The following is a 25,702-nucleotide window of genomic DNA, read 5'->3' on the forward strand; positions in this document are numbered from 1 at the left end:
CATCCCAACTGGGGGTTGAACTGGAAACTTAGGTATGTGCTCTGATGGGGATCAAACCTGAAACATTTTGGTGTATGGAGGACACTCCAACCACTGGGAGGCCAGCACTCGGGAATGTTTTGTAGTTGGCTCTTGTGGTTCTTACAATTTGAAGATGTCCTTCAGCAATAACCATCAGGAACTGAAAAAAAGATTATTTATGATACCTGGAAATTACACAGCATGCCTGGGGCTGTACAACAAGGTTGCTGGGAGGAGAAAGGGAAAGAGAACATGCGCTGATGGGCCTGGGGTTTTGCTTGAATTGGAGTTAGGAATGGGGCCCTAGTGTTTCATGAGCTGCCTCTTTGTCGGTGAATTTAAAACACAGGAATGGGAATTTAAAGCATGGTGAGAGAAAACAAGTTGCTCAGTTACTGAAATCGAAACAGATTTCTAGAACAGGGGAGCCTCAGTGAGGGGAGGTGGCCGGGCTCTATCTAGTCCTGTGGCTAACAGTGTGTTTATCCAAGATCCACTTTGGAGTGGATGCCTCCCAAATCAAAGCTTTAGTTGTGCATTTGCATTACAACAAAGAAAACCCCCAAATGTCAGCCCTTACACCACAGGGTGACAAACAGGTATTCAGGTTAGGGAATTTTTCTATTTTGAGGAAAACAAATCCAAATATAGAGATCCCAGTATGAGAATGTTTCCAGATGCATTGGTCACAAAATAAAAACTTTGAAACTGTCCACATAGTGGTCATTAGCAGTAGAATCAATAAGTGAAAATGATTTCGTGTCACAAGGAAAAATACAGAACAACACAAATGAATGGATTGTTCTGGTCTGATTTGTAAAGAGCTCTTGTCTTAACAACAACAAACCCTGAAAAACAACATTTCTTATATCCATGAGAGATTTGAGATCATATGGGAAACCAATACTCCCCAAATGAGAGACAGGTGAATATGGAGAATTACTACTTTCATGGAGGAGAGAAACCTAAAGCTAGTAGCTTCTAACATACAGAAGCTGTTAATGATTAATTTTCTGGAGACAAAATGGACTAGCTTCATAGTTAAAAACTTAAGGGAGTCTGATAGGGGACTCAAAAGTAGGAACATTTTAGTTTAAGGTAAAAAGTTATAAGTCTAGCAAGTAATATGTGTGTTAAAGCTTTTGTTTCAGAAACTACAGATAGGTAAGGCCCATCCTGGCTCCTGGGAGAATAGCCGACCTCCTGGGGCACTGCTAAAGATTACTGCCTGGGGACAAGTGGAGGCATCCGGGCCATTGTGTTCCAGGGAGAGACAGACAACCACCTGCCCCTGGGAACAACTAACTGCCCCGGACAGAAATGTTGCAGCTTCACTCACCTAATCCTCCCTGAATCTCAAAGCCCTTGCCACACCTTGTTTATTCCCCATTATAAAAAGTCTGACCTGGAAAGAGAAGACAGATGGTCTGTTAGGTTATGAACCTGCCATCTTCTCAGATCGCCAGCCATCTGAATGATGTGCCTGTAAAGATTCAATCACTGTCATTGCTTATTGGGTTTGGTAGTGACAGGCAGCCCGAATGTCGGTTGGTGTCTTTTCTGGTTTCAAGTCCGGTCTTAAGTAGCACCTCAAAATTTAGGAATTTTTTTCTACAGGAGTCTAAATAGGTTCTCACCATAAAACTGGGGGAAAACTTTTGCCTCATGACTTAGGCAGGAAATGAGGGGAAATATTTTATGTATACTCAAATCATTCTGTTCTCCGTAACTTAGGCTGTCTGTCAAAGAAAGGCAATTTTGCCAAAACCTTTTCTGATTGTGGGAAGAACCTTCAGACACTCCGAGACCTTCAGGTGTCCTCTTTGACAAAAGAGGAGGAATCGATACTAAGAACGTGTTTGAAGTTCATAGTCTAGGGGGTTTGTTTCAAAAACATGACAGGTTTAATCATAATGATAGGAGACTCAAGAGTTGAAAATTTTAGTAAATAGTTAATACACTTACTAGGTAATGCATATGTTAAAGCTATGGTAACCAGAAAAGACACTGGCGTTTGGGTTGCCTGTCACTACCAAATTCAATAAGCAATGACAGTGATGGAATCTTATGGGCGCTTTATTCAGATGGCTGGATCCAAGAAGGTGGCGGGTTCATACCCTAACAAACCATCTTCCCCTTCTCTTTCCTGGCCAGATCTTTTATAAGGAGGTGGGGGAGAATAAATAAGGTGCGGCGAGGGCTTTGAGATTTAGGGAGGATTAGGTGAGCAAAGCTGCAGCATTCCTGTTCTGGGCAGTTAAATCTTCCCAAGAGGGGTGGTTGTCTGTTCTCCCTGGAACATAGGTCCAGATGTCCCTAGGCAGTAATATTTAGCAGTGCCCCAGGAGGTCGGCTGCTATTCCCAGGAGCCAGGATGGGTCTTATCTATAGTTTCTGCAACAAAAGCTTAACATACACATTACTTGCTAGACTTATAAGTTTTTACCTTAAGCTAAAATTTTCTAAGCTTGAGTCCGCTATCACTATTGTTTCAGGAACTGTAGGTATGGCCCACTCCCAGGAGAGACAGCTGACCTGGGGCACAGCTGAGACAATCAAGCCACTGTGTTCTAGAGAGAGAGAGATACCTACCTGCCTGCCTGGGGACAGCTAACCACCCAGGGCAAGAATGTTGCAGTTTTTAATCTAATTTTCCCTGAATTTCAATATCCCTCACCACACCTTGTTCTCTGTTTTAAAAAGGCTGGCTTGGAAGGAAATGTAAGACAGTCTGTTAGGGTACAAACCCGCTGTCTTCTCAGATGGCCGGCCATTTGAATAAAGTGCCCATAAAGATTCAATCCCTGTCTCTGCTTATTGGGTTTGGTATGTGACAGGAAACACGAACACTGTTTTTCTCTGGTTTCAATAACAGAAGAGAACATTTTCCCACCAAAAAACCTGACCACCATATTGGTAGAAATGTGCTAGAGATAGAGGCAGGAGGAGCTGGATGATCTGATTCAAGTGCCTTTATTTGATGCTGTGCTTACAGGTGGGCTGAGTCCAGACTGACTGCAGCCTCTCGGGGAGGCAAGAATGGGGTTTTGGAAAAAGCGTGGGGTTTGTGGAGGGGATAGGGGAAGGTTAGTCTCTTACTCTTCTGGGCGGGTGCCTCAGGGTTCCAGGATGTGAGACAGGACAATGGGTTAGGTAAAGGGCTGGGCTGTTCCCAGGAACAGGAGGGTCAGCCTGACCACCGACCGTTATGGCTGGCATCAGAGGTCTTTTGTATGAGGTGGCAGAGAGTTTCCATTAAGCTGAGGGCTACCAAGCAAGTCGGGATAACTGAGTCATGGGCAGTCCAGGGGACTGGAAAACTGGTCTGACTGCGTCATGAGCAGTCTGGCACTTTGAGAAACTGGCCTGACCCTTTCACATATGAACCAAACTACAGTATAAAAGCAGTGGATTAAAGTGTGAGAGCTACTAGATCTAGTCTCTACTTAAAAGCTTCTAGGGATGCCCAAACATACCAGAGGAGAAATATACAAGGACTCTATGCAGCACAAAGACTAGTAAAAGGAAGGTTTGTATCAATTAACACCTGTTACTGAACTGTGTTCCATTAAAAAATAAGTACGTGCTTGTTACAGGATAGTTTTATTTACTTGCAGCAAGAAGCAGGGATTCATATCTTGTTCTTCCTCCCTGAAGGGAGGCTTAGTTAGCCATTACTTATATACACTGTTTGGTCAATTACACATCAGTGTCTTCTTTGCAGTTGGCTGCTTTCATTGAGTTCTGGTAAGCGCATCCTGTTTACAGTTGCATCTACAAAATACTATGCAACATTTTAACATTTATTTATTAACTTTTAAAAGAGATTTTTATGTTTATTTTTAGGCAGAAGGGAAGGGAGGGAGAAAGAGAGGGAGAAAAACATCAATGTGTGGTTGCCTCTTACATGCCCCTAACTGGGGACCTAACTTTAACATTTAGAACTGCCCAGACCTTGAGACTAAGGTGTTTGTCTCAACTAACACCTGTATTAAGAAAGACATAAAATTACCACTTAGGAGTTACATCTCCAAGAACTAAAAAAAAGAACATCAAACTAAACTTAAAAAGCAAAATGAACACTTTGAACACTAAAAACCATGGTCAAAGGAAAATGTCCCAATTCACGGTTCAGAAGACTTAACATTCCTAAAATAGCACTATTTCACAAAATAGTGTTTCATAGATTTATGTAGAATTGAAATAGAACCAGAATAACAAAACCAATCTTGTAAAATAAAAACAAAGTACTACAACTAACATTTCTTGATTTCAAAACTTTATACTAGACAAAACAAGATTGTGTGGTACTGACAAGGATAGATATATACATTTATGGAATAAACAGAAACAAACCCCTACATTTACGGTCAACTGATACTTAACAAAGGTACCAAATGGAAAAAGAATATTCTTTTTACAGATTGGTACTAGGCCAAATGGACAGACAAATGGGAAAAAATGCAGGTTGTACACTTATACACCATGCTATAATTTACCAAAAGTGACCAAAGACCCAGTACAACATTAAACCTGTAACTGACTTAGATAAAACAGAAAAAAAGATTCCTAACTTTGGATTTGTCAAAGAATTGTCAGCTATGACACCAAGGGCAGTAATGGGGAAAAATTAGGTAATTTAGACTTCATCACATTAATGACTTTTGTATTTCAAAGCACACCATCAGGAAAGTGAACAGACCCTTTGGAACCCTGTGCAAAATTGCTGGGAATATAAAATGTCACGTGTATGAAAAACAACATGGCAGTTCTTCAAAAAATTAGGAACTGAGTTATATCTGATTTAGCAATTCTACTTATGTGTAATAATGCTAAAGAGTTGACAGCAGGGACTCAAACAGATATATTCGTATGTCCACTTATGTTTATTTATTTATTTTTAGAGAGGGGAGGGAGGGAGAGAAACATCAATATGTGGTGTGGTGCTTGTGCCTCTCAAGCACCCCCTACTGGGGACCTGGCCTGCAACCCAGGCATGTGCCCGACTGGGAATCGAACCAGCGACCTTTTGGTTCACAGGCTGGTGCTCAATCCACTGAGACACACCAGCCAGGGCTACACCTCGTGTTTATATTAGTATTATTCACAACAGACAAAAGTTGCAAGTAACCTGTGTCCATCAATGGCTGAATGGTTAAAAAAGGAAGTGGCACATACAATAGAATGTCATTCAGTTTTAAAAATAGCAAATTCTGACACAAGCTACGACATGGAAGGACTTTAAGGACATTATGCTAAGCAAAATCAGCCTGTCGCAAAAGGTCAACTACTCTGTAATTCCATTTGTGTGAGAACCTAGAGTAGTCAAATCCATAGAGACAAAAAGTAGAATGGTGGGTGCCAGGGGCTGGGGTATGGTGAGAATGGGTAGTTGTTTTCCAATTGGTATAGTTTCCATTTTCAAGATAAGAATTTTTCTGGAGGTTAGTTTCACAATATCTGTGTACTCCATACTACTAACTAAATACACTTAAAAATGTAAATGTTATTGCATGTGTATACTGCCAAAATTAAAAGTAAAAAATTTAATGCAAGAGAGTGAAAAACACAATCCACAGAATGGAGGGACATTTTGCAAATTATATATATGATAAGGAGCTTGTATTGAAAAATGAGAACAGTTTATAACTTGACTACAAAAAGTTAAATAAATTAATTTAAAATAGCAAGGAATTAAATATCCATTTCTTTAAAAATTGTATTAGTTGATTTCAGTGAGAGAGAGAGGAAGGGGAAGAGAGAGAGAGACAGACAGACATCGACCTGCTGCTCCATCTGTCCATGCAGTCATTGATTGCTTCATGTATGTGCCATGATCAGGGATTGAACTCACAACCTTGGTGCATCAGGATGATGCTCCAACCAACTAAGCTACCCAGCCAGGGCTGAATACCTGTTTTTTAAAGTAAAACGTACAAATGGCCAAGAGCACTTGAAAAGATGCTAGAAACAATTAGTCATCAAGGAAATGCAAATCAAAGCCCTAATAACAGACCACTACAAAACCACTACAATGGCTAGAATCAAACAGTCCATCACAAAGACCATAGATAGTAGAATTCCTTTTACATGAAAGCCCTGAACATGGAAATCTTTAGAGACAGAAAGTAAGTTAGGGTTTGGAGTGGAACCCCTAAAACTGGAGATTGGAGAGGAAGATTGGCAGTTTGGGAATTAAAGCTGAAGGAGAAAGGGGATTCTCTTTGAGGTGATGAAAATGTTCAAAATTGACTGGGGACAATGGCATGTATCTGTGAATATACAAAACACTATTGAATTGTACACTTCAACAAAGTGCCATGTATAGCAAATGCATTATATTTTAACAAAATTGTTGAAATTAATTAATGAATTAATGCACTAGGAACTGTGCAATGTACTGTGTATTGGTTTGATATACTTTCAAATTCACTTTTTTATGACAAAAGTGAAATTGTTTTTCAGAGCGAAGTTATTTTGATTTAAGAATGAAGTGGTTTTTATAAGTAAATTTGTTATAGCATAAAGAAACTGCATCAAGGTGTCATAATTCAATGTCTGTAGCTATCAATAAGCACTCAGTAGCTCAGCTGCTGAGGGTCCCTGCTGGGGGCTTATGGGTAAGAACATATGAAGAAGCACCTATGGCTAGGGGACACTGGGACTATAAATAGGAACATACATGAGGACCATCCAGAGTGTTGGTCTGGGCAGGGATGCCCTTTGCTTATCTCAATTGCCCTCTGAAGACATTTGGGGATTAGCCCCTGCCAAGATAAAGGTGAGTCTTTTACCAGCAGTGGCTCAAACCCTACAGTGGCCCCTGGAAGACCATCTTGCCTGTCAACACCAGTGCAGTAGTTCCTACCAATGTGCTGTCACAGCAGATTTTATTTTGCATTGGCACCTCAGCTCTGGTTAGGCTAAGCCATGCCTCTGGAGAACCAACTTAGAAAAGGTACACTTCAACAAAATTTGAACTTTATTTCCTTCATCTTCCCTTGCTTGGAACAAGTGTAATTAGTCTGTTATTGGTGTGGCATATGCTACTTCTTTGTTGGCTTGTTAAGAGACATTATTTTGGATGATATTGCCTTGTGAAACTATTACAATTTCCACAGTGAACTTGTGTTAAATAACTGTTGGTAAAGGTAGTCTCAGTATCTGAGCATTATTTCCCCAAACAAAACACAATGCCAAAAGTTTTGCAATCTACTCTCTCAGGCATATTAGAATTTGCAGGTTAATTAACACACCCATCACTTCACATACTTTGTGGTGTGTATGTATGTGTGTGTGTGTGTTGAGACAGTTTGGTTCACTATTTTAGCAAATTTCAAGTATACAATATAGTGTACATATATCAAATCACCACATTGTCATCTTAAACTACAGACAAAAATTTTTTTTAGTCAACCATACTTCAAGAAAGCTGGGGGTGGGGGAAAGTAGTTTCTGAGTGCATCCCATATTTATACAATCTATTGTTTTTCTTATAGCAGTGAAAATAAGAATCAGTTGCTTTAGGAATATTATAGCCATTTACATTTCAAAATTCTCTAGGGACTAATGCAAAACTGATCAAAATTAAATGTCATCTCAGTATAAAATGTACAAGGTCTGTCTAGAAGGTATCCAGCCATGTCTTATGAAAAATAGAGACATTTATTGAAGAAGATCCAAGATATAAGAAACATTGCACATAGGACAATGACACCTTAGTCCCCTTCAAAGTAGGCACCTTGGGACCTCACACAGTTCTCCCAATCACCATCAGCTGCCCCATGGCCTCTGAAATCTCTTCCCTTTCAAAGGTGATTTTAGTTTTGGGAAAAGCCAGAAGTTGCAGGGTGCCAAATCTGGGCTGTAGGGGGGCTGAGTCACCTGGGTGATTTGATGTTTGGCCAAAATCTCTGCAGGAGACATGATGCATGAGCGGACATGCTGTCCTGATGAAGCTGTTAATCACCAGTTGCCCATAGCTGCAGCCTTCTGAATCATCTGAATAGTTTCTGTGGACGAATGTTCAAACTTAGCACAAAATTTGATGCAGATGTGTTGCTCCACTCTCTCAGTCATTTTGAATGTGGTGGCCACACAGGACACAAGTTCACTGAATGGGGGTCTACTACCTCCACTGACTAGTACAGTGAAGTTGTCATTGTTCACGCATGTGCATTCCAGTCCACTTTCCTTGCCTGCCAGGTGACATCAGTGTCATGTAAACCGTTCTTGTTAACAATGGTTGGACTTTTTCTGGACAGACCTCCTACACCTGAGAATGTAATGAACACATCTCACAGCCTCTGGGTACACTGAGAATTTTCCTTGTGTCCAGACTAGGGCTGCTGGGTTCCAACTTCCCACCAGAGCCAAGTGCTCTGGGATTCTTTCTATTAAGGACCAAGAGAATGGGTTGGGGAAGGGATGGGTGGAAGGCTCAAGGCTGGCAAGGATCAAGACTAAAATAGGGAAAGACTTCTTATTACAGATGGCGAAGCGGCATTTGAGTTTTCTAAACAAGGGTCAGAGTTTCAGTGAGTGGCCTTCCATCCTTATGCCAAGTCTGACTCCTCCAGAACTCCTCTCACCAGCTGTCACTTAGACACAAGGAGGTGGGTCTTGTGAACTGTCCAATCAGGGCCGCTGCCAGGTGAGACCGTGGGGCACCGAAAGCCCCCCTTGGCACTACCCCTGGCGCACATGAGACCGAGTTCTGTGCCCTTAACCATCGATCCATGGTGGCTGTGCCGCAGCCTTTGTCACTCTGTGATCAGCACTGGTCGCAGGCGCCGTGGCAGGACTCAGGGAGACCCAGGAAACCTGGACGTGGAGAGTGTGCGGCGGTTGTGGGACAGGACGGGGGCTGGTCCCAATAGGCTGGAATAGGAAGTGGTGGGGCTGCCTTTCCACGGTCACCTTCTGAGTCTGTGGTCCTGAGCCCACTAGTGGGCTCCGCTGGGACCCCAGTCTCCTGCCATCGCTGCCCGTGGCAACTAGGCCCGCGCCTGTCTGGGCAGCTCTGCGTCCGCAGCCTCGAGTCCCCGCAGGTGGTGCGGTGACCGCGAGGAGCGTCCGCAGGGCCGGTCTCTCGGTTGGGACCTGGGAGGAGCTGTGGTCCGCAGTCCCCAGTCCTTGGCCCCGCCCCGCCCAGTCCAGGACCTTTCGAGTGTGAAGGGATTTCCAGGTCCGTGACTCAACTAGGAAAGATTTCGAGGATGAATGGGGGTGAGAATAAAGCAAGTTTTATTCAGGTGGAGAAAAATAAAGAGACCGGGAGCCTGGGCACCGGCGTGAAAGAAGCGAGAAGCGCACACTGAGTGCGCGCAGCCAACTCCAGGGTGAGCTTGCGGCGCCCCCGTCAGTCCTTTCGATTTAGTGCTGCTGTTGTTGTTGCGGGGGTGGGGGTCTCAAAGCTTCCCGGCGCCAAAGTTTGCCTCCGCCTTCTGTTGGGAGGGGGCCTCGTTCCTAACGTGGGCCTTTCTCCGGTGTCTCGGCGTTTTGTGCCCGTCAGTTTGCCTTCTACTTGTGGTGTCAGTTTTTATTATAATAACGGTATAATGAGCTTTGGGATCCCTCTCTGTTAATTTTTCCTTTGTCTTGGAATGATCCGGGTCTAGCCAGTCCTTGTTGTTGACCTCTGCAACTACCAGAGAGGTCTTCCTGCCATAATTTTTTTTTTTTTTTTTTTTTTTTTTTTTTTTTTTTGGATCAGGAGCGGAGAAGGAGGCTCCTACTTTCTCATTCCTCTTGTTGGGATTTTCCAACTTCTTTCTGTTCGGCCTCACCTCCTTTCTCCCCACAGGGGGCATCAGTTTTCAACGGAGTTTTCCAAATGTTTGGGAAACAGTCTCAAATCCACAGCCCAAGCTCTTAGCTCTTCTGGGACCGGAAATAAGTTTCTAAATTTCCAGATCCCTCCCGAGTTCTTAAAGCCAAGCTCACTTCTGCAGCTCACACTATCATTATCGATAATTTGTTCTCCATGGTGCATTTCAAACAGACCTGATATTTAAATATTTATAATTTTCACCCAGAGCCAGAGATGGATCACTTTTAAAGGTTAAATTTGTCCGTAGATATTTCACGTGAGAGAAAATAGAATGATCATCTCAAACTACTTTCCATGAAATCCTTGCACCTCTCCCCCAGGACCTTCCCTGGGCACAGACGTCCTTTGGGAAGTTCTTTGCGCGGAGGTTCCTCTTTGAAAACTTTACTGGGGGATCCTCACCTGTCAGCACTGTCCCCTCCCCGCTCCCGTTTGTCACCTTGAATACATTTATTCACTTATTTATGTCACCGTTTTTCAGTAAGCGTAAAATGTACTTAGTGAATAGAGCTCAGCATTATAAAATATTTCCAACCAAGCAAGAAAAAGGTAAATTTCAGAAAAAAAGCATTCCAGGTTATCAATTCCTTTGTTAAGAATTCTGGTTTCACTATTTTCTTCCCCTCAGCGTGGGTAATAAGTTTCTGAGGGCTGCTCTTTACTTTTGGGTGTTTTCAAGCGAAATTCCAGGCCTTAGATTTGCAGAGCACAAATATTCAAGTATGATCAATTATTTATAAACCAATTTCTTGCCATAAAAGTAATCAACTGACATTTAATAATTAACTGACACTCCCCCCCCCCCCCCAGGAATTAATACTCGAGGATTTTTGTTGAGCTAGCAAAGTGCCATACACTTTTCTTCTCTCCCACCCATATGAATGCTGGGTTTGTGATTTTGTTGGATTGTTCAAACACGGATTTTGTATCATTTGAAAATCAAAATTCTTCCAAAGCAACTACAGTGACCCCACCTAAGGCCCCTTTTAGCCTGCGAAGGGAAGTACTTGAAGGCACAGTGGATCTTCCTGGGGGGGTGTCTCCCCGCCAGGGTCTTACCTGCTCACACCCGCCACGGGAGGAGCCTGTACACTGAGAAGCTGCAGCCCTGGAGAGCTGGGGCGCCCGTGCACATGGGGGAGGGGGGCGATGCCCTTTCTCAGGTTGTGGTTGCGGCTTTGTAAGTACAACCATTCTTAAATATTATGTTGGAGTTTTGCAGCCACAGTTTAGATGCATTCAAGAGTGTAATTTGTACACATGGAGAAGTCTGTGAAGATCAAGTGTTCTGTCTCATGGGCAAAGGTGTTATGAATTTGGGTGATCTTTTGGGTCAGACTCATAAACTGAAACAGGCTGGGAGTTTGCTCACTGTGAGAATGGGAGCCTGGGGAAGGGGGAGCGCTCTAGTGCCTACAGGAGAGGGGTGTGTGGAGCGCCCATGTTCCTGTTTAGGTGTCCCTCACCTACTCCCCAGGACTGTCCCAATCCAGGGGTTCTGTCTCAGCTGAGGGCTATGTTTATTTAACTTTCTGAATGTGGGTTTTCTTCTGACTACTGTAAAGCAAGTGGTGTATCTTGTTTTTTTTATTCTAATATTTGTGTTTCTTTCCTTAAATTTCTTTCTCTGTTGAATATTGCAGTCCTTTCATCACAGTGTCCACTAGCACCTGGGCAATTATATGTAAGTTGATTGAGAGATGTGATACAAGCCTGGAAAGTTGTGGAACTAAACAGGATTTTTTTTATTAGGCAAGAAAATCTCAAGATGTGAGATGGGTCAGTTTCAGTAATCAGGTGTTTTTTTCTTTTTTTTTTTTAGCACATGATTATTTGTGCTTGTCCCTAGAGTACTTTGACATTTAAAATACTATACTAGTCCTAATTTATTTTAATGACTGTGAGGGAAAATCAGCTGAATTTGTATCTTTATTGACATAAGGAAAACATGTCAAAGCTTATGTAAATCTGTAATTCCTAGCCCTTTTCAGGACTTAATTGCAAAATCCTAGTGCGATTTTTTTCACTTAAAATTGACATAAAATATTATATTAGTTTAGGTGTATAACATAGTGTTTAGACATTTTTATATCTTACAAAATGGTCATCCTGTAACTGGAAAAGACACTGGCGTTCGGGCTGCCTGTCACTACCAAATGCAGTAAGCAATGACAGTGATTGAATCTTTTATAGGCGCTTTATTCAGATGGCCAGCAATCCAAGAAGGTGGTGGGTTCATACCCTAACAAACCATCTTCCCCTTTCTTTCTTGCCCAGATCTTTTATAAGGGAGTTAGGGGAGGACAAACGGGTTGGTGAAAGCCTTGAAATTCCAAGGGGGAGGGGTAGTCATCTGCTTCTTCCCGATATGGATGTCTCCAGGCAGTAATCTCTAGCTAGCACACCAGAAGGTCAGCCGCTTTTTCTCAGGTGCCAGATGGGCCTTATCTGTAGTTTCTGAAACAAAAACTTAACATACACATTACTTGCTAGATTTATGGCTATTTACCTTAAGCTAAAATTTTCCAAGTCTTAAGCCCCCTATCAATCCCAATAAATTTAGTACCTATCTGACACCATACAGTTATTACAATTTTATTGACTATTTTTCTTATGCTATACTTGATGTCCTCATGACTGTTTTGTAACTACCAATTTGTACTTCTTAATCCCTTTTCTTGCTCTTTCTGGGTGTTGTTTTCTACTTTGTCCTCTAGCTCGCTAATCCGATCTTCTGCTTCATCAAGCCTGCTTTTCATTCCTTCTACTGTGTTCTTCAGTTCAGAAATTGTATTCTTCATTTCCTCTTGGCCCTTGTTGAGAGTTTCTATTTCCTTTTTCATGTTTATATAGTTTGCAGTGAGATTGTTGTAGTTTTCCTGTAGTTTCTGATAGCTCATTGTGAGTTCATTGAACTTCCTGATAATCATTGTTTTGAACTCACTATCTGATAGTTGAGTTGCCTCTATTTCATTTAGCATTTTTCCTGAGGCTTCCTCCTTTCCCTTCAATTGGGGATTGTTTCTTTGTTTTCTCATTGTTCATGGGTTTCTTCTTGTTAACCTCTGTTTCTTAAATTTACCTCTTCTGGTTCCCTGTAATTATGGTGTGAACTTCTGTGGTAGAATACTTAGAATACTTGTGAGATTCAGTGGTGCAGTCTCCTTTGTGTATCCTGGTGTTCACAACTTCCCCCTTCTCTTTTTTGTGATCAGTTGAAGGAGTAAGGCAAAATGGTTTAAGACAGCAAGACGGTACACTATGATATTTACATTAGCAGCCAGTAGAGAAGAGATCGGTTATCCTTTGGCTCCTTATAGTGTTAACCATGATCCTCCACCCCACTATCCACATTTTAGAAAGGATGGAAAGAAGGTAAGACTCTTATTGGGGACGAGAGGATTGTTAGTTGGATCTAGAAAGCTGTGAGGCTGTGGGAGGTCAGATTCTAAGGTAGGGTTGGAATAAAGATTAGTAAATAGGAGTAGTGTGTAAAAGAATAGAGACAACCCCCACAATAGTATACTTCAGGAAATTGCAAAGTGGGCTGAGATCAGGTAGGGGTATTGAGTAGTATTTACAATTGTATGAATTAGGTCTTATTAACAGTAATAGTAAAGCGACAGCCTTGTGGCAGAATCAATGAGATCTAGATAACAAGAATAAAGAGTATAGAACCTTGAGAGGTGTATTAATGGAACACAGATGAAGGATAGTAGATTATCAGCACTCTGTGACTGAGATACCGGGGGAATCTATCAAATGACAGTATAACCAGCCAAGCAAAGAAGATTATACAGAAAGAAAAGGAATACTAAAATACTGTTAAAATAAAAAATGTCAGAAAAGTGAAAAAAAGATTATACAAATTTACAGTAACTTGCAAGATCAAAAAAAAAAAGCAGAAGATGGAGTGCAGGAGAGATAAGTTTGGAGTGGAAGGAATAATACTAGGATGAATGGAAGAGAAACATAAGGGATTGAGAGATATAAAAATAATAAGAATTGAAAAATAAAATGTCACTTAAAACACAAGATAAAATCAATCAACCAACAACAGCCACAAAAAAACAAACCAAACCAAACCAAACAAAAAACTCTTGTTGGTTTCTAACTGGCCAGACCAGTTTTTCTGATCTTGCTGGCTTCAGCTGGCTGAGGGACCTTTGAAATGCTTATCACTTTTCCCAGCCAAAACTCAGCAAGTCTCTCAGGTACCCTGGGTGCTCCCGAGGACACTCGCTCTCTGGAGCTCACTGCCAAGTTCTTCTGGGCTCCGGGGTCCTGGCAGGGTTCCAGCTCTATGATCTCAGGAGGCACCTGCGATGTCTTGGGATTCACTGTGCCCTCTTTGGGAATTGTAAAAGGGCATGCCCATCCACCAGATTTTTGAGTTTCGGGCTCTAGGAATACCCTAAGTGCCACGTCCCCTCCGGGTTCACAGCACGAAAGTCAGGATTCCCGATGGGGTGCGAGCTTCCACAGTTCAGCAATGCCCAAAACCTGAGAACGCCCATGCCCTTTCCTGGATCGGGGCTGCGATGTCTGGGTTTTCAATTGATCCACACTCCCACTGGGCTAGGAGTGTGGACGCACTTCCAGGCTGCCCCTGGTTGGGCTGGCTGGAAATTTTTGAGTTTCGGGCTCTAGGAACGCACTAAGCACCACATCCCTTCCGGGATCACAGCGCAAGAGTCAGGATTCCCGATGGGGCACGAGCTTCCACAGTTCAGCACTGCAGGCTCCAGAAACCTGAGAACGCCCGTGCCCTTTCCTGGATCCACGCTGCAATCTCTGGGTTTTCCACCGATCCACACTCCCAAAGGGCTAGGGGTGCAGGTGCTCTTCCAGGCCGCCGCTAGTCATGCCGGCTGGAGGCCCTCACTTCTCCCACTGCTCTGGGTTGGTGTTCACAGACCCTGGGTGATTTTTTTTCCCCTTAGTCCAACTGGCCTCTCTGTGCCTTCAAGCAACAAGTTCTCCCCTGGTGTTGCTCAACCCCCATATTTGGGGGAGGGAGCAGCAACTCCCCTCTCCCAGGAGCCCTGAGGCAGACCCGGGAGCACCGGGCCTGGGGACTGCAAACCCCTGGTCCTTGCACTGATCCCTGGGTCCCTTTTGTGATGAAGCAGTCTTTTTACTGTCTGGTTTTTCAATGATCGCAATAATTTTTGATGTCCTGCTTTCAAAAATGATTCGGTAACCTAGGCCACTTGCTCTGTTTCTCCACCGATCCGCGAGTTTCCCTCCTCTTCACAGAAGCCGAGAAACATGCTGCCTAGAGTAAAGCTGCCATCTTTTCTCCTCTGTACTTCTTAATCCCTTCCCCTTCTTTTCACCCATCCACCCTGATCCGTCCCATCTGGCAACCATGACAATGTTCTCTGTATCTACATTTATTTTGTTTGTTCCTTTTATTTTGTTTTTTAGATTTCAACACGTAAGTGAAATCATATGGTATTTGTTTTTCTCTTTCTGACTTATTGCACTCAGCACAATACCCGCCAGGCCCATCCGTGTTGTTGCAGATTGCAGTATTTCATTCCTTATTGTAGTATTCCAATCATATTCCATCGTCTATATGCAACTACTCCTCTTGATCCATTCATCTATTGGTGGCCACTTAGATTGCTTCCCTGTCTTGGTTATAGCAAGTAATGTTGCAGTGAACATACTGATACATATGTCCTTCTGATTTAGTGTTTTGGGTTTCAGGTAAATACCCAGAAGTGGGGTTGCTGCGTCCTTCTTTGTCACTAGTTATAGCCTTGTTTTCAAGTCAGTTTTATCTGTTATAAATATTGTTAACCCAGCTTTTTGTTATTTTTTTACATTTCATGAACCAACTATTTCTATCCCTTTACTTTCAGTCTTTGTGTTTTTCAGTCTGAGGTGAGTCCCTTGGAGACACCTCATGCATTTGGCCAGCCTATGTCTTTTGATTGGAGTATTTAGACCATTTGCATTTAATGTAATTGTTGATAGATATTGCCTCTTTAGTATTCATATATTTTTATTGTTTTTTCTTTTACTTAACAGAAGTTCCTTGAACATTTTCTGCTTCATCTAATTATTATTGATTTCCTCTAATGTATTTTTTCATTTCAATTACTGTATTCTTCATTTCTTTTTAAAAACAATTTCCCCTTTGATTGTTTGTTTTATGTATTGATAGTTTTTAGAGAGAGGGAGTAGAAAAGAGAGAGAGAAACATCGATTTTGTTGTTCCACTTATTTATGCATTTATTGGTTGATTCTTGTATGTGCCCTGACCAGGGATCAAACCTGCAACCTTGGTACATCAGGATGATGCTCCAACCAACTGAGCTACCTGGCCAGGGCCTCTTTATTTCTAACTGGTTCTTTTTTATGTTTTTTAATCTCCATTTTTATGTCTCCTATCTCTGTTGAAGTTCTCACTGAGATTGTTGAGCATACCTGTAACGATTGTTTTGAACTCTGTATCTGGAGATTGCTTGTCTCCATTTTGTTTTGTTCTTTTTTGGAGCTTTGTTCTGTTATTTCATTTGGGATATGTTTCTTTGTCTTTTCATTTTGACTGCCTCCCTCTTTTTGTTTCTCTATATTAGGTAGAGCTGCCAAGTGTCCTGTTCTTGGTGAGTGGTGTGTGTTTCTCGTGTGGGCTGTGTTCACGCTCTTGTTGCAATTCAGGCTTGATTGCTGTTGGCACATCAGGAGATTGACCCTCAGGCAATTGGTTGTGACAACCGGCCACGACTACAGTGGAGGAGCTGTTGTACAGGGGCTGATCCTACCAAAGCATGGTTTGCCTTAGTGGGCTCTGGTGTTTGGTGGGACTGTCCTTTGTGTGTGTTATTTGTGGAGGTGACAAGGTGGTGTTCTGTTGTGCTCTGAAGCTGACCAAAGGATGTATTGGTTCTGCAACCTCTTGGGAGGTGCCTGGGAGAGGCTAAGCTGTGAACTGAGGCTGGCTGCTATATGGAGCATCCAGAGGCCAGATGCTGCATGTTTGGAGTTTGTGAACCTTTGAGAGATTTTAGGAAAATCCACAGCATGAGCCAAGATAGGTAATTTGTATGCAAAAGCCACTGGAAGTGGCTTGGGTGGGCTGGAAAGTTTGTGGGGCAATGTCTCAGGGAATCACCAGGGTGTGGGGAACAGAGTCAGGTTAATGGAGACTCAGATATGATGCCTGCCTGAACCTGCAGGGTGAGGGCTCAGGTAAGGAACAATGGCTTCTTTCAGAGCTTCTGTCTGAGAGAAAGCTCCCCCTCCATCCATTGCCTGATGCCAGACAATTCAGTTTCTCCCCGTGTATCCCTGGTGCTTTTCAAGCTGCTGCCATAGTCTTGGAGCTTAGAGCAACTGAGTTCAACAGTGAGTAAGTTTGTGCACTGGTCCTTTAAGAGAAACACCTGGGACAACCAGAAGTTGTAGGGACTTCTCATGCCAGCTTTAGAACTCAGTTTGGGCTCCCTGCCACTCAGTGGGGAGGGACCTCCACAGCCAAGATATCCCTTCCCAATGCTTTTAAAATACATTTTATTGATTATGCTATTACAGTTGTTCCAATTTTTCCCTCCCCACTCTGTCCAGTACCCCCATTCCTTCCATCAGTCTGCTCCTTAGTTCATGTCCATGGCTCATGCATATAAGTTCTTTGGCTTCTCCATTTCCTATACTATCTTGAACATCTCCCTGTGTATTTTGTACCTACCATTTATGCTTCTTAATCCCTGAACCTTTTCCCCCATTCTACCCTTTCCCCCTCTCAGCTGATTACCCTCCAAGTGATTTCCATATATATGATTCTGTTTCTGTTCTGGTTGTTTGCTTGGCTTGTTGTTTTAGATTCAGTTGTTGATAGTTGTGAATTTGTTGCCCTTTTAATGTTCATAGTTTTGATTTTTTTCTTATATAAGTCCCTTTAACATCTCATATCATAATGGTTTGGTGATGATGAAGTCCTTTAGCTTTACCTTGTCTGGGAAGCACTTTATCTGCCTTTCCATTCTAAATGATAGCTTTAGCTTTGCTGGATAGAGTACTCTATGATGTAGATCCTTGCTTTTCACCACTTTGAATACTTCTTGCCAGTCCCTTCTAGCCTGCAAAGTTTCTTTTGAGAAATTAGCTGACAGTCTTATGGGTACCCTTTGTAGGTAACTCCCTGCTTTTCTCTTCCTGCTTTTAAGATTCTCTCTTTGTCTTTAACCTTTGGAATTTTAATTATGATGTGTCTTGGTGTGGTCCTCTTTGGTCCAACTTGTTTGGGACTCTCTGTGCTTCCTGCACTTGTATGTATTTCCTTCACCAAATTAGGGAAGTTTTCAGTTTCTTGCTCTTCTTCTCCTTCTGGCATCCCTATGATTTGGATGTTGGTATGTCTGGAGATGTCCCAGGGGGTTCTTATACTATCCTTGTTTTTTTGAATTCTTTAACAAATTTATTTATTTATTTAATTATTTTAGAGAGAGGGGAAGGGAGGAAGAAAGAGAGGGAGGACACATGTCCCAGGCATGTGTCCTGACTGGGAATTGAACCAGTGGCTTTTGCTTTGCAGTTCGGCTCTCAATCCACTGAGCCACACCTGCCAGGGCTGAATTCTTTTTTCTTCTTGCTATTCTGGTTGAATGCTTATTTCTTCCTTATGTTCCAAATCACTGATTTGAATCCCAGCATCTTCCCCTCCACTGATGATCACCTATAAATTTTTCTTTAATTCATTTAGTATAACCTTCATTTCTTACTTTATGTTGTTGCCATACTCAATGAATTCTTTGAGTATCTTGATCATGAATGTTTTGAATTCTGTATTTGAAAGGCTGGTTATCTCCATTTTGTTTAGTTCTTTTTCTGGGGTTTTGTTTTGTTCTTTCATTTGGGTCACATTCCTTTGTCTCCTCAATTTTTCAGCCTCCCCATATTTTTTTTCTGTGCATTAGGCGGAGCTACTTCGATTCCCTGTCTTTGTAGCATGGCCTATGGTAGAAAAGGCACCTATAAATTGTGTGGGGTGGAGACTTTGGTAATTGCCAGGGCAAGGGCAACCTGCTTCATTGCTTTGTGACTCTGTGTTTGGGGAGGGCTTGGAGAGTGGACAGTGCTGCTGCCTGGCCTCTGGAAGTTTGCCTGGCACTTGCCCAATTTCCAGTCACTTCACACACTTCCTGTATATGACTTGCACCCTTCCAGCTGTTGCCCTTGTGGTAAATCCCAGAGTGGATGGGTTTGCCTATGTTCCAAGTCTATGTGGGACTTTAAAGCTGAGTCTCCTAAAGGTCTGGTAGTTTCTTCTGCTGCCTCAACCCTCACTGGTTTTTACAGCCAGAAGTTATGGGGATTTATCTTCCTGATGCTGGAACCCTGGGCTGTGTGGTCTGGCCTGGGGCTGGGATAACTTGCTCTCAAGATATCCCTCCTGATTATTTTCCACCATACGTGAATGTGGGACCCTCCATGCTGCCACCGCCTCTGTGTGCCACACTGAGCCTCTGTGTCCCTCTGTCTGTCTCTACAATGCTGCCCTTCCTGCTCATTTGGATGAAGGTGGCTTTTCTAAATCCTTGGTTGTTGGACTTCCATATAGCTTGATTTTCTGAACTGTTCAGTGTGTTATTTGTTTTGAGATCTAGCTGTAATTCTTTCTATGGTTGTGTGAGGAAGTGAAGTATGTCTACTTATACCTCCATCTTGACCGGATTGATGGGAAGTCTTATGGCTTAATTTCATTTATCACTGAATGGTATTTCATCACATGGATTTACCACTGGTTGTTCGACATTTTCCTTAACTCTCACTCTTGCCAGTTATGAATAAAGCACCTTTGACCATTCACATGTAGGTTTTTGTGTGGACATAAGATTTCAACTCATTTAGGTCAATACCTAGGAATGTGATTGCCAGATCTTACTATATGTAGTAAGAGTATATTTAGTTTTGACAGAAAGTTCCTGTCTCCAGTGTAGGCATTCCCAAATCTAGTACAACCAGCAAAGAATGAAGATTGCCTGTAACTTTACATCTGTACCAGTATCTGGTATTCTGTGTTTGAATTTTCAGCATTTGGTAAGTATATGGTAACATCTCTTTGTTTTATTTGTAATCCCCTAGTGATATATGTTGAGCACATTTTTGTATTGCATATTTCCCATCTGTACTTTTCTTTGATGAGTTGTCTGTTCGAGTCTTATGCCCATTTTTATTTAGATATTTGTCTTATTGCTTAGCTTTAAGAGTTTTTTTTGGATAGCAGTCACTCATCAGGTAAGTGTTTTACAAAAAGTTTTCTCCTAGGTTGGGACTTTCTATTTTCTTTTCATTCTCTTAAAACTTTTACAGAGCACAAGTTTTTCATTTTAATGAAGAGAAATTTGTTATTATTTTCTGTTATGGATTTTTTGGGTGTCTTATCTAAAAATTCATTATTAAAGACCTGGTCACTGGCACTTTCTTATATGTTATCTTCTAGGAGTTTTTCCACTTTTGCATCTTACATTTAGATCTGTAATCTATTTTGAGTTAATTTTTGTCAAAAGATTAAGGTGTGCATTTATCTTCCTTTTTGTGCTTGTGTTGCATGTGGGTATCCATTCTATCAAGCAGTATTTATTTAAAAGACTTTATTTTTCACTGAATTGCCTTTGTCCCTTTGTCAACTATCAGTTCACTATATTTGTTGGGTCTGTAGGAAAACAATTGATTAGTGTATCCTTCAACTGTGCTATATTCATATTAATTTCAGGTATTATTTTTGTTGTTTCAGAATATTTACATAGACAGTCATGTCATATGGAGCAAAGATAGTTTTATTTTTTTGCTTTCCAATCTGTGTACCATTTTTTTTCTTATCCTTTTCTAATTACATGCCTGGGGCTCCCACTGCAGTGTTGAATGGGATTGGTGAGAGGAAACCTTCTTGCCCTGTTCCTGATTTTACCAGAAAAGCATCTAGATTCTGACAATTGAGTATAGTGTTACCTACAGGTGTTGTGTAGATGTTGTCTTTTCAAGAAGAAATAGCACTCCTCTATTACTGGCTTGTTATTAAAAATGTACGTTGGATGGTATCCAGTCCTTTTTCATGTTCCTTTTTCCTCCTATTGAATATGATAATATTTTCTGTCTGCCCTCATGTCTTAGTTATCTTGACTAAATATCAATTTTATTAAATTAATTTTTTTAAGTGACCAGCTTTTGGTTAAAAACAGGACTTTTTACATTTTAAAACTTTAAATATTTTACTCCAGTCTCTTATTGCATGCATGGTTTCTAAAAAGAAGTATTATTTAATTTTAATATTTTTATGTATAACTAAGATGTGCTCCTCTGTCTTTTAAAAAAAATCTCTGCCTCTCCTTTTTTTTTTTCTAGTTTGACTATAATATGCTTGGTGTGCATTGTTTTCAATGTTTAGAGGTCTCTGAGCTTGGATCTATAGTTTACCATCTGTAATTAGTGCTTGGAAAAGCTCGGTGATTATTACATCAGTTATTTCTATTCCTTTTTATCTTCCTTTTCCTTCATGTATTCCCATTATGAGTAGTCAGCTTTCCACCATTACTCTGCAGTTCAAGAATATTGTTTTTTGTCCTGTTCTTCTTTGTCCTTGCATTAGCCTCTGGTGAAATAGATTGTTTTCAGTACATGCCTTGTTGAGGACAGAACATTTGTGGCATGTTTTTATTTTTATCTGTTTATTTTTTTTAAAAGACCTTTTTAAAAATTTATTTATTTATTTTTAGAGAAAGGGGAAGGGAGGGAGAAAGAGATGGAGAGAAACATCAATGTGTGGTTGCCTCTTGCCTGCCCCCAATCAGGAAGCTGGTTGGTAACCCAGGCACGTGCCCTGACTGGGAATTGAACTAGTGACCCTTTAGTTCGCAGGTGGGGGCTCAATCCACTGAGCCACACAACCCAGGGCTGGGGCATGGTTTAAAATGCCCTTTCCCCCCTCAGTTTTGGAAAGAGTTGTTTACCTATGACCTTAATTTTCTGATAAAAGTTTATTTCAGGTGTGCTCTTTTTTTTTTTTTTTTTTTTTTTTGCTTTTTTTCTATGGGGTCAAGAATGACAACTTCCAAATTTCTTAAATACCAGACTAGAAACCAGAATTTTCTGCCTAGTTGTTGATGATTGACAGATTATAGCTTTACAGTCTCATTCCTTCTCATTTCCTCACATCTACACAAAGCGATAAGAAGGCTCCTTCCTTTAAAGGTGGCAGGAGATTCAGCCCTCTGAGGTCCTGTTCTTTCATGTGAACCATAACTAACCCAACCCCTGATCTCAACTTTACAAAAAGTCCAGGCATCTCTTCTTGCTCCCTCAAGCCATTTCATGACTACTGGAGAGGCCTGCCTTGTCTTCCCCACACACCTCAGTTGTGGAGGTAATACGCCCTTCATACACTCTTGGCAATGTGTGCTGTCAACACCAAAGGGATGTGCCATATGCTCAGGGCTCGAGGTACCAGGCTGCCTCACTCCACGTGGGAGCTTGGGAACTAGACAACTTAGGAGTGCAGTCTCTAGGGTGGCTGGTTGAGAAACACATACTACTGCAAAGTAAAAACGGAGGTCTTATGTCCTTTTGAAGGAGAGCACTGATGAATCCTCCCATCCATGTATGTTATACTCACAGGCAGATTCACCCTCAAACTTTTGTGGATTTCACTGACACGGTTGCAGTCAGCGACTCTCAGTCTGATCCTCAAGGTCAAGAAGGTGCAGGGTGGTGTTCTGTTTCTGTTGTAAAGAGCACTTCTGGCACATTTGTTACTGTGTGTGCCCATGTGTGCCAAAAATCGGCTTCAAGTAGTCCTGAAACACATGAGTATAGGGATTTTGTGGTCTTAATTTTTCACGCCTTATTCCTAGTGTCTAAACTCTATGTTTTAATTAACTTTCTAATCTGTAAAATCAGAGATAGAAGGGAAGAACAGTAGATGATAAATATTACACAAGTTAAAGAATATTAGAATATTCTAATAGAATGAAAATATTCTTGTTGGGAGAACAGAAAATATTCTCCCAACAAGAATATTTTCATTCTGCCAGCTGTGTCTATCTACTAAAGCCTTGGAGGGCTTTAGGGATGATATAGACACTGGACCTTATGGATTTCCACAGCTTTCCTGGACTCTCATGTATGGTGATGGGAATGGAAGAAAAAGCATTGAGATCTTCACTCTGTTTTTATTGATTAAATATATTGATTTAATTCTCTCATGGAGGGCTGTATATGGTGGGTAATAAGGAAGGAGATGAAATAGTTTTTCTCACAATGTATTGAAGGTCTTAAAGTGATAATATTGGTTTCATTTGTAATGTGTGTCTGTCATTTTCCCACATGCTGTAGACTCTGCCATAGGAGAGCAATAAGATATAATGCGATCACAGTAAAAATGTGTAAACAATTTCCATGTGTTCATGATGCTGTTAGTTTATGAGGAAGTAAGTGTGAATAGGGAGTAAGTATCTCTTGGCAAGCCATAGAATAAATGTTTGGAGATGACAGAATTATATGTGACTTTCATATAAATGGAGGCATCCAGTGCTGTCAATCTCATGCATGCTACTTTACACATATTTGGGAAGTTTTAGGACTCAGTGACCTTTGAGGATGTGGCTGTGAACTTCGGTCTGCAGGAGTGGGCCTTACTGCATCCTGCACAGAAAAAGCTCTACAGAGTTGTGATGCAGGAAACCTTCAGAAACTTGGAATCAATAGCTAAGGATTACAAGTTACCGTCACTTCGTCACTTACAGAACAAGTTTCTTGCTTATTGACATTTTGCCAAGATTTGGCTTGTGAAAAGGTAGGACATTGGTAAATAAACTAGGCATTGCCACAGCAAAAAAATGAGCTAGACTCTAGTAATTTTTGTCTAATTTCTAATATTTAGAAGTTTTTTCTTTTTTGGCCTACATTGAAGGAAAAAATGGGAAGATCATGACAGTGAAAATCAGGACAAAAACCAGGGGAGAAACTAAGGTGAGTCACATCCACAACAAAAAGCAGTGGATCATGTGGAAATCCTATTATGTTATAAAACTTAAAAGGAGGAAAAAAATCAAATAAACTTTGATTCAAATTTGGTTACTCCTAGAATGTTTTTATCAAAAATATGTTCTTACATGTGACATTAGATGGTCATTGTTAAAATAGTATCTTCAAAACAGTTTACTTCAAAATAGTATCAATAAATTTCACATATGACTATTACTATTTTGACAATAGCATGGGTACATTCCTTATATTTTAAGCAATTCAGGCAAGTCATTATACATGTTTGATATAAATTTAAAAAGGTAGTTTAGCCCTGGTTGGTGTGGCTCAGTGGATTGAGTACTGGTCTGCAAACCAAAGGGTCACAGGTTTGATTCCCAGTCAGGGCACATGCTTGGGTTGCAGGCTGGGTCCCCAGTGGAGGGTGCATGAGAAGCAACCACACATTGATATTTCTTTCCCTCTCTCCCTCCCTCCTTAAAAATAAATAAATAAAATATTTTACCTCTCTCTAAAATTAAATAAGTAAAATATCTTTAAAAAGGTAGTTTAAATACCCAACTAATTAATATAAATTTGTTAATAAAGGGATCATTAATACTATACTTGTTTTTTATAGAAATCATATAGAAGAGAGACTCTGTAAAAGTAAAGAGGGTAGTCAGCATGAAGAAATCCTCAGTCTTCTTCCAAAGAGGAATCTGAACAAGGAAACCACTGGAATGAAACTGTATGAATGCAGCACAGGTGGAAAAGTCTTCATGCATCACTCGTCCCTTAGTAAGCATGTCAGATGTCACACTGGGTGTGAAGCATACGAGGGTCAAATATACAGAGAGAAGCCTTATAAATTTAGGGAATTTGATAAAGCCTTCAGTTATCTCCAATTTTTTGACAAACATGAAAGTAGTGTAGAGAAATCCACAGTGTAGAGAAATCCTATAAATGTAAGGAATGTGGGAAATCCTTTAGATATCGCCAGTCTGTTCACAAACACGAATGGACTCACACTGGAAGAAACCCTATGAATGTAAACAATGTGGAAAAGCCTTTAGATATCATCAAACCTTCCAAACACATGAAAGGATTCACACCGGAGAGAAACCCTATGAATGTAAGCAGTGTGGTAAAGCCTTCAGTTGTCCCAGTTCCTATCGAAGTCATGAAAGGACTCACACTGGAGAGAAACCCTACGAATGTGAAAAGTGTAGTAAAGCATTCAGTTGTCCCTGTTCTCTTCGAAAACATGAAAGAACTCACACTGGAGAGAAACCCTATGACTGTAAAGAATGTGGGAAGGCCTTTATGTCTCTTGGAAGCTTTCAAAGACACATGATAACACACACTGGAGATGGACCTTACAAATGTAAGGAATGTGGGAAGGCATTAAATTGTCCCAGTTCATATGGAATACATGAAAGATCTCACACTGGAGAGAAGCCCTATGAACGTAAGCAGTGTGGTAAAGCCTTCAGTTGTTCCAGTTCCTTTGGAACACATGAAAGAACTCACACTGGAGAGAGGCCCTACCAATGTAAGGAGTGTGGGAAAGCTTTCCATTGGCTCACCACTTTCCAAGTCCTTGTGAGAACTCACACTGGAGAGAAACCCTATATATGTAAGCTGTGTGGTAAAGCCCTCAGTTGTCCCACTTCCTTTTGAAGACATGAAAGGACTCACAGTGCAGAGAAACCCTATGCATGTAAACAGTGTGGGAAAACCTTCAGTTGTTCCAGTTCCTATCATGAAAGGACTCACACTGGAAAGAAACCCTACAAATGCAAGAATTTTGGGAGAGCTTACTCCCATAACCAAACCTTAAAGTACACATGAGACTGCACACTGGAGAGAAGCCCT

General features: G+C 41.2%; 1 protein-coding gene across 1 annotated transcript; it reads left to right on the plus strand.

The window, feature by feature from the left end:
* Window positions 1–23,788: 23,788 nt before the first annotated feature.
* On the plus strand, window positions 23,789–25,702 carry LOC118502332 (zinc finger protein 709-like). Its single transcript, XM_036034483.1, is given in 3 exon segments — window positions 23,789–23,830; window positions 24,756–24,858; window positions 24,861–25,702. Coding segments are annotated over 3 exon segments (963 nt in total). The 3' UTR covers window positions 25,679–25,702.

Source organism: Phyllostomus discolor, chromosome 8, assembly GCF_004126475.2.
Source record: "Phyllostomus discolor isolate MPI-MPIP mPhyDis1 chromosome 8, mPhyDis1.pri.v3, whole genome shotgun sequence".
NCBI lineage: Eukaryota > Metazoa > Chordata > Mammalia > Chiroptera > Phyllostomidae > Phyllostomus > Phyllostomus discolor.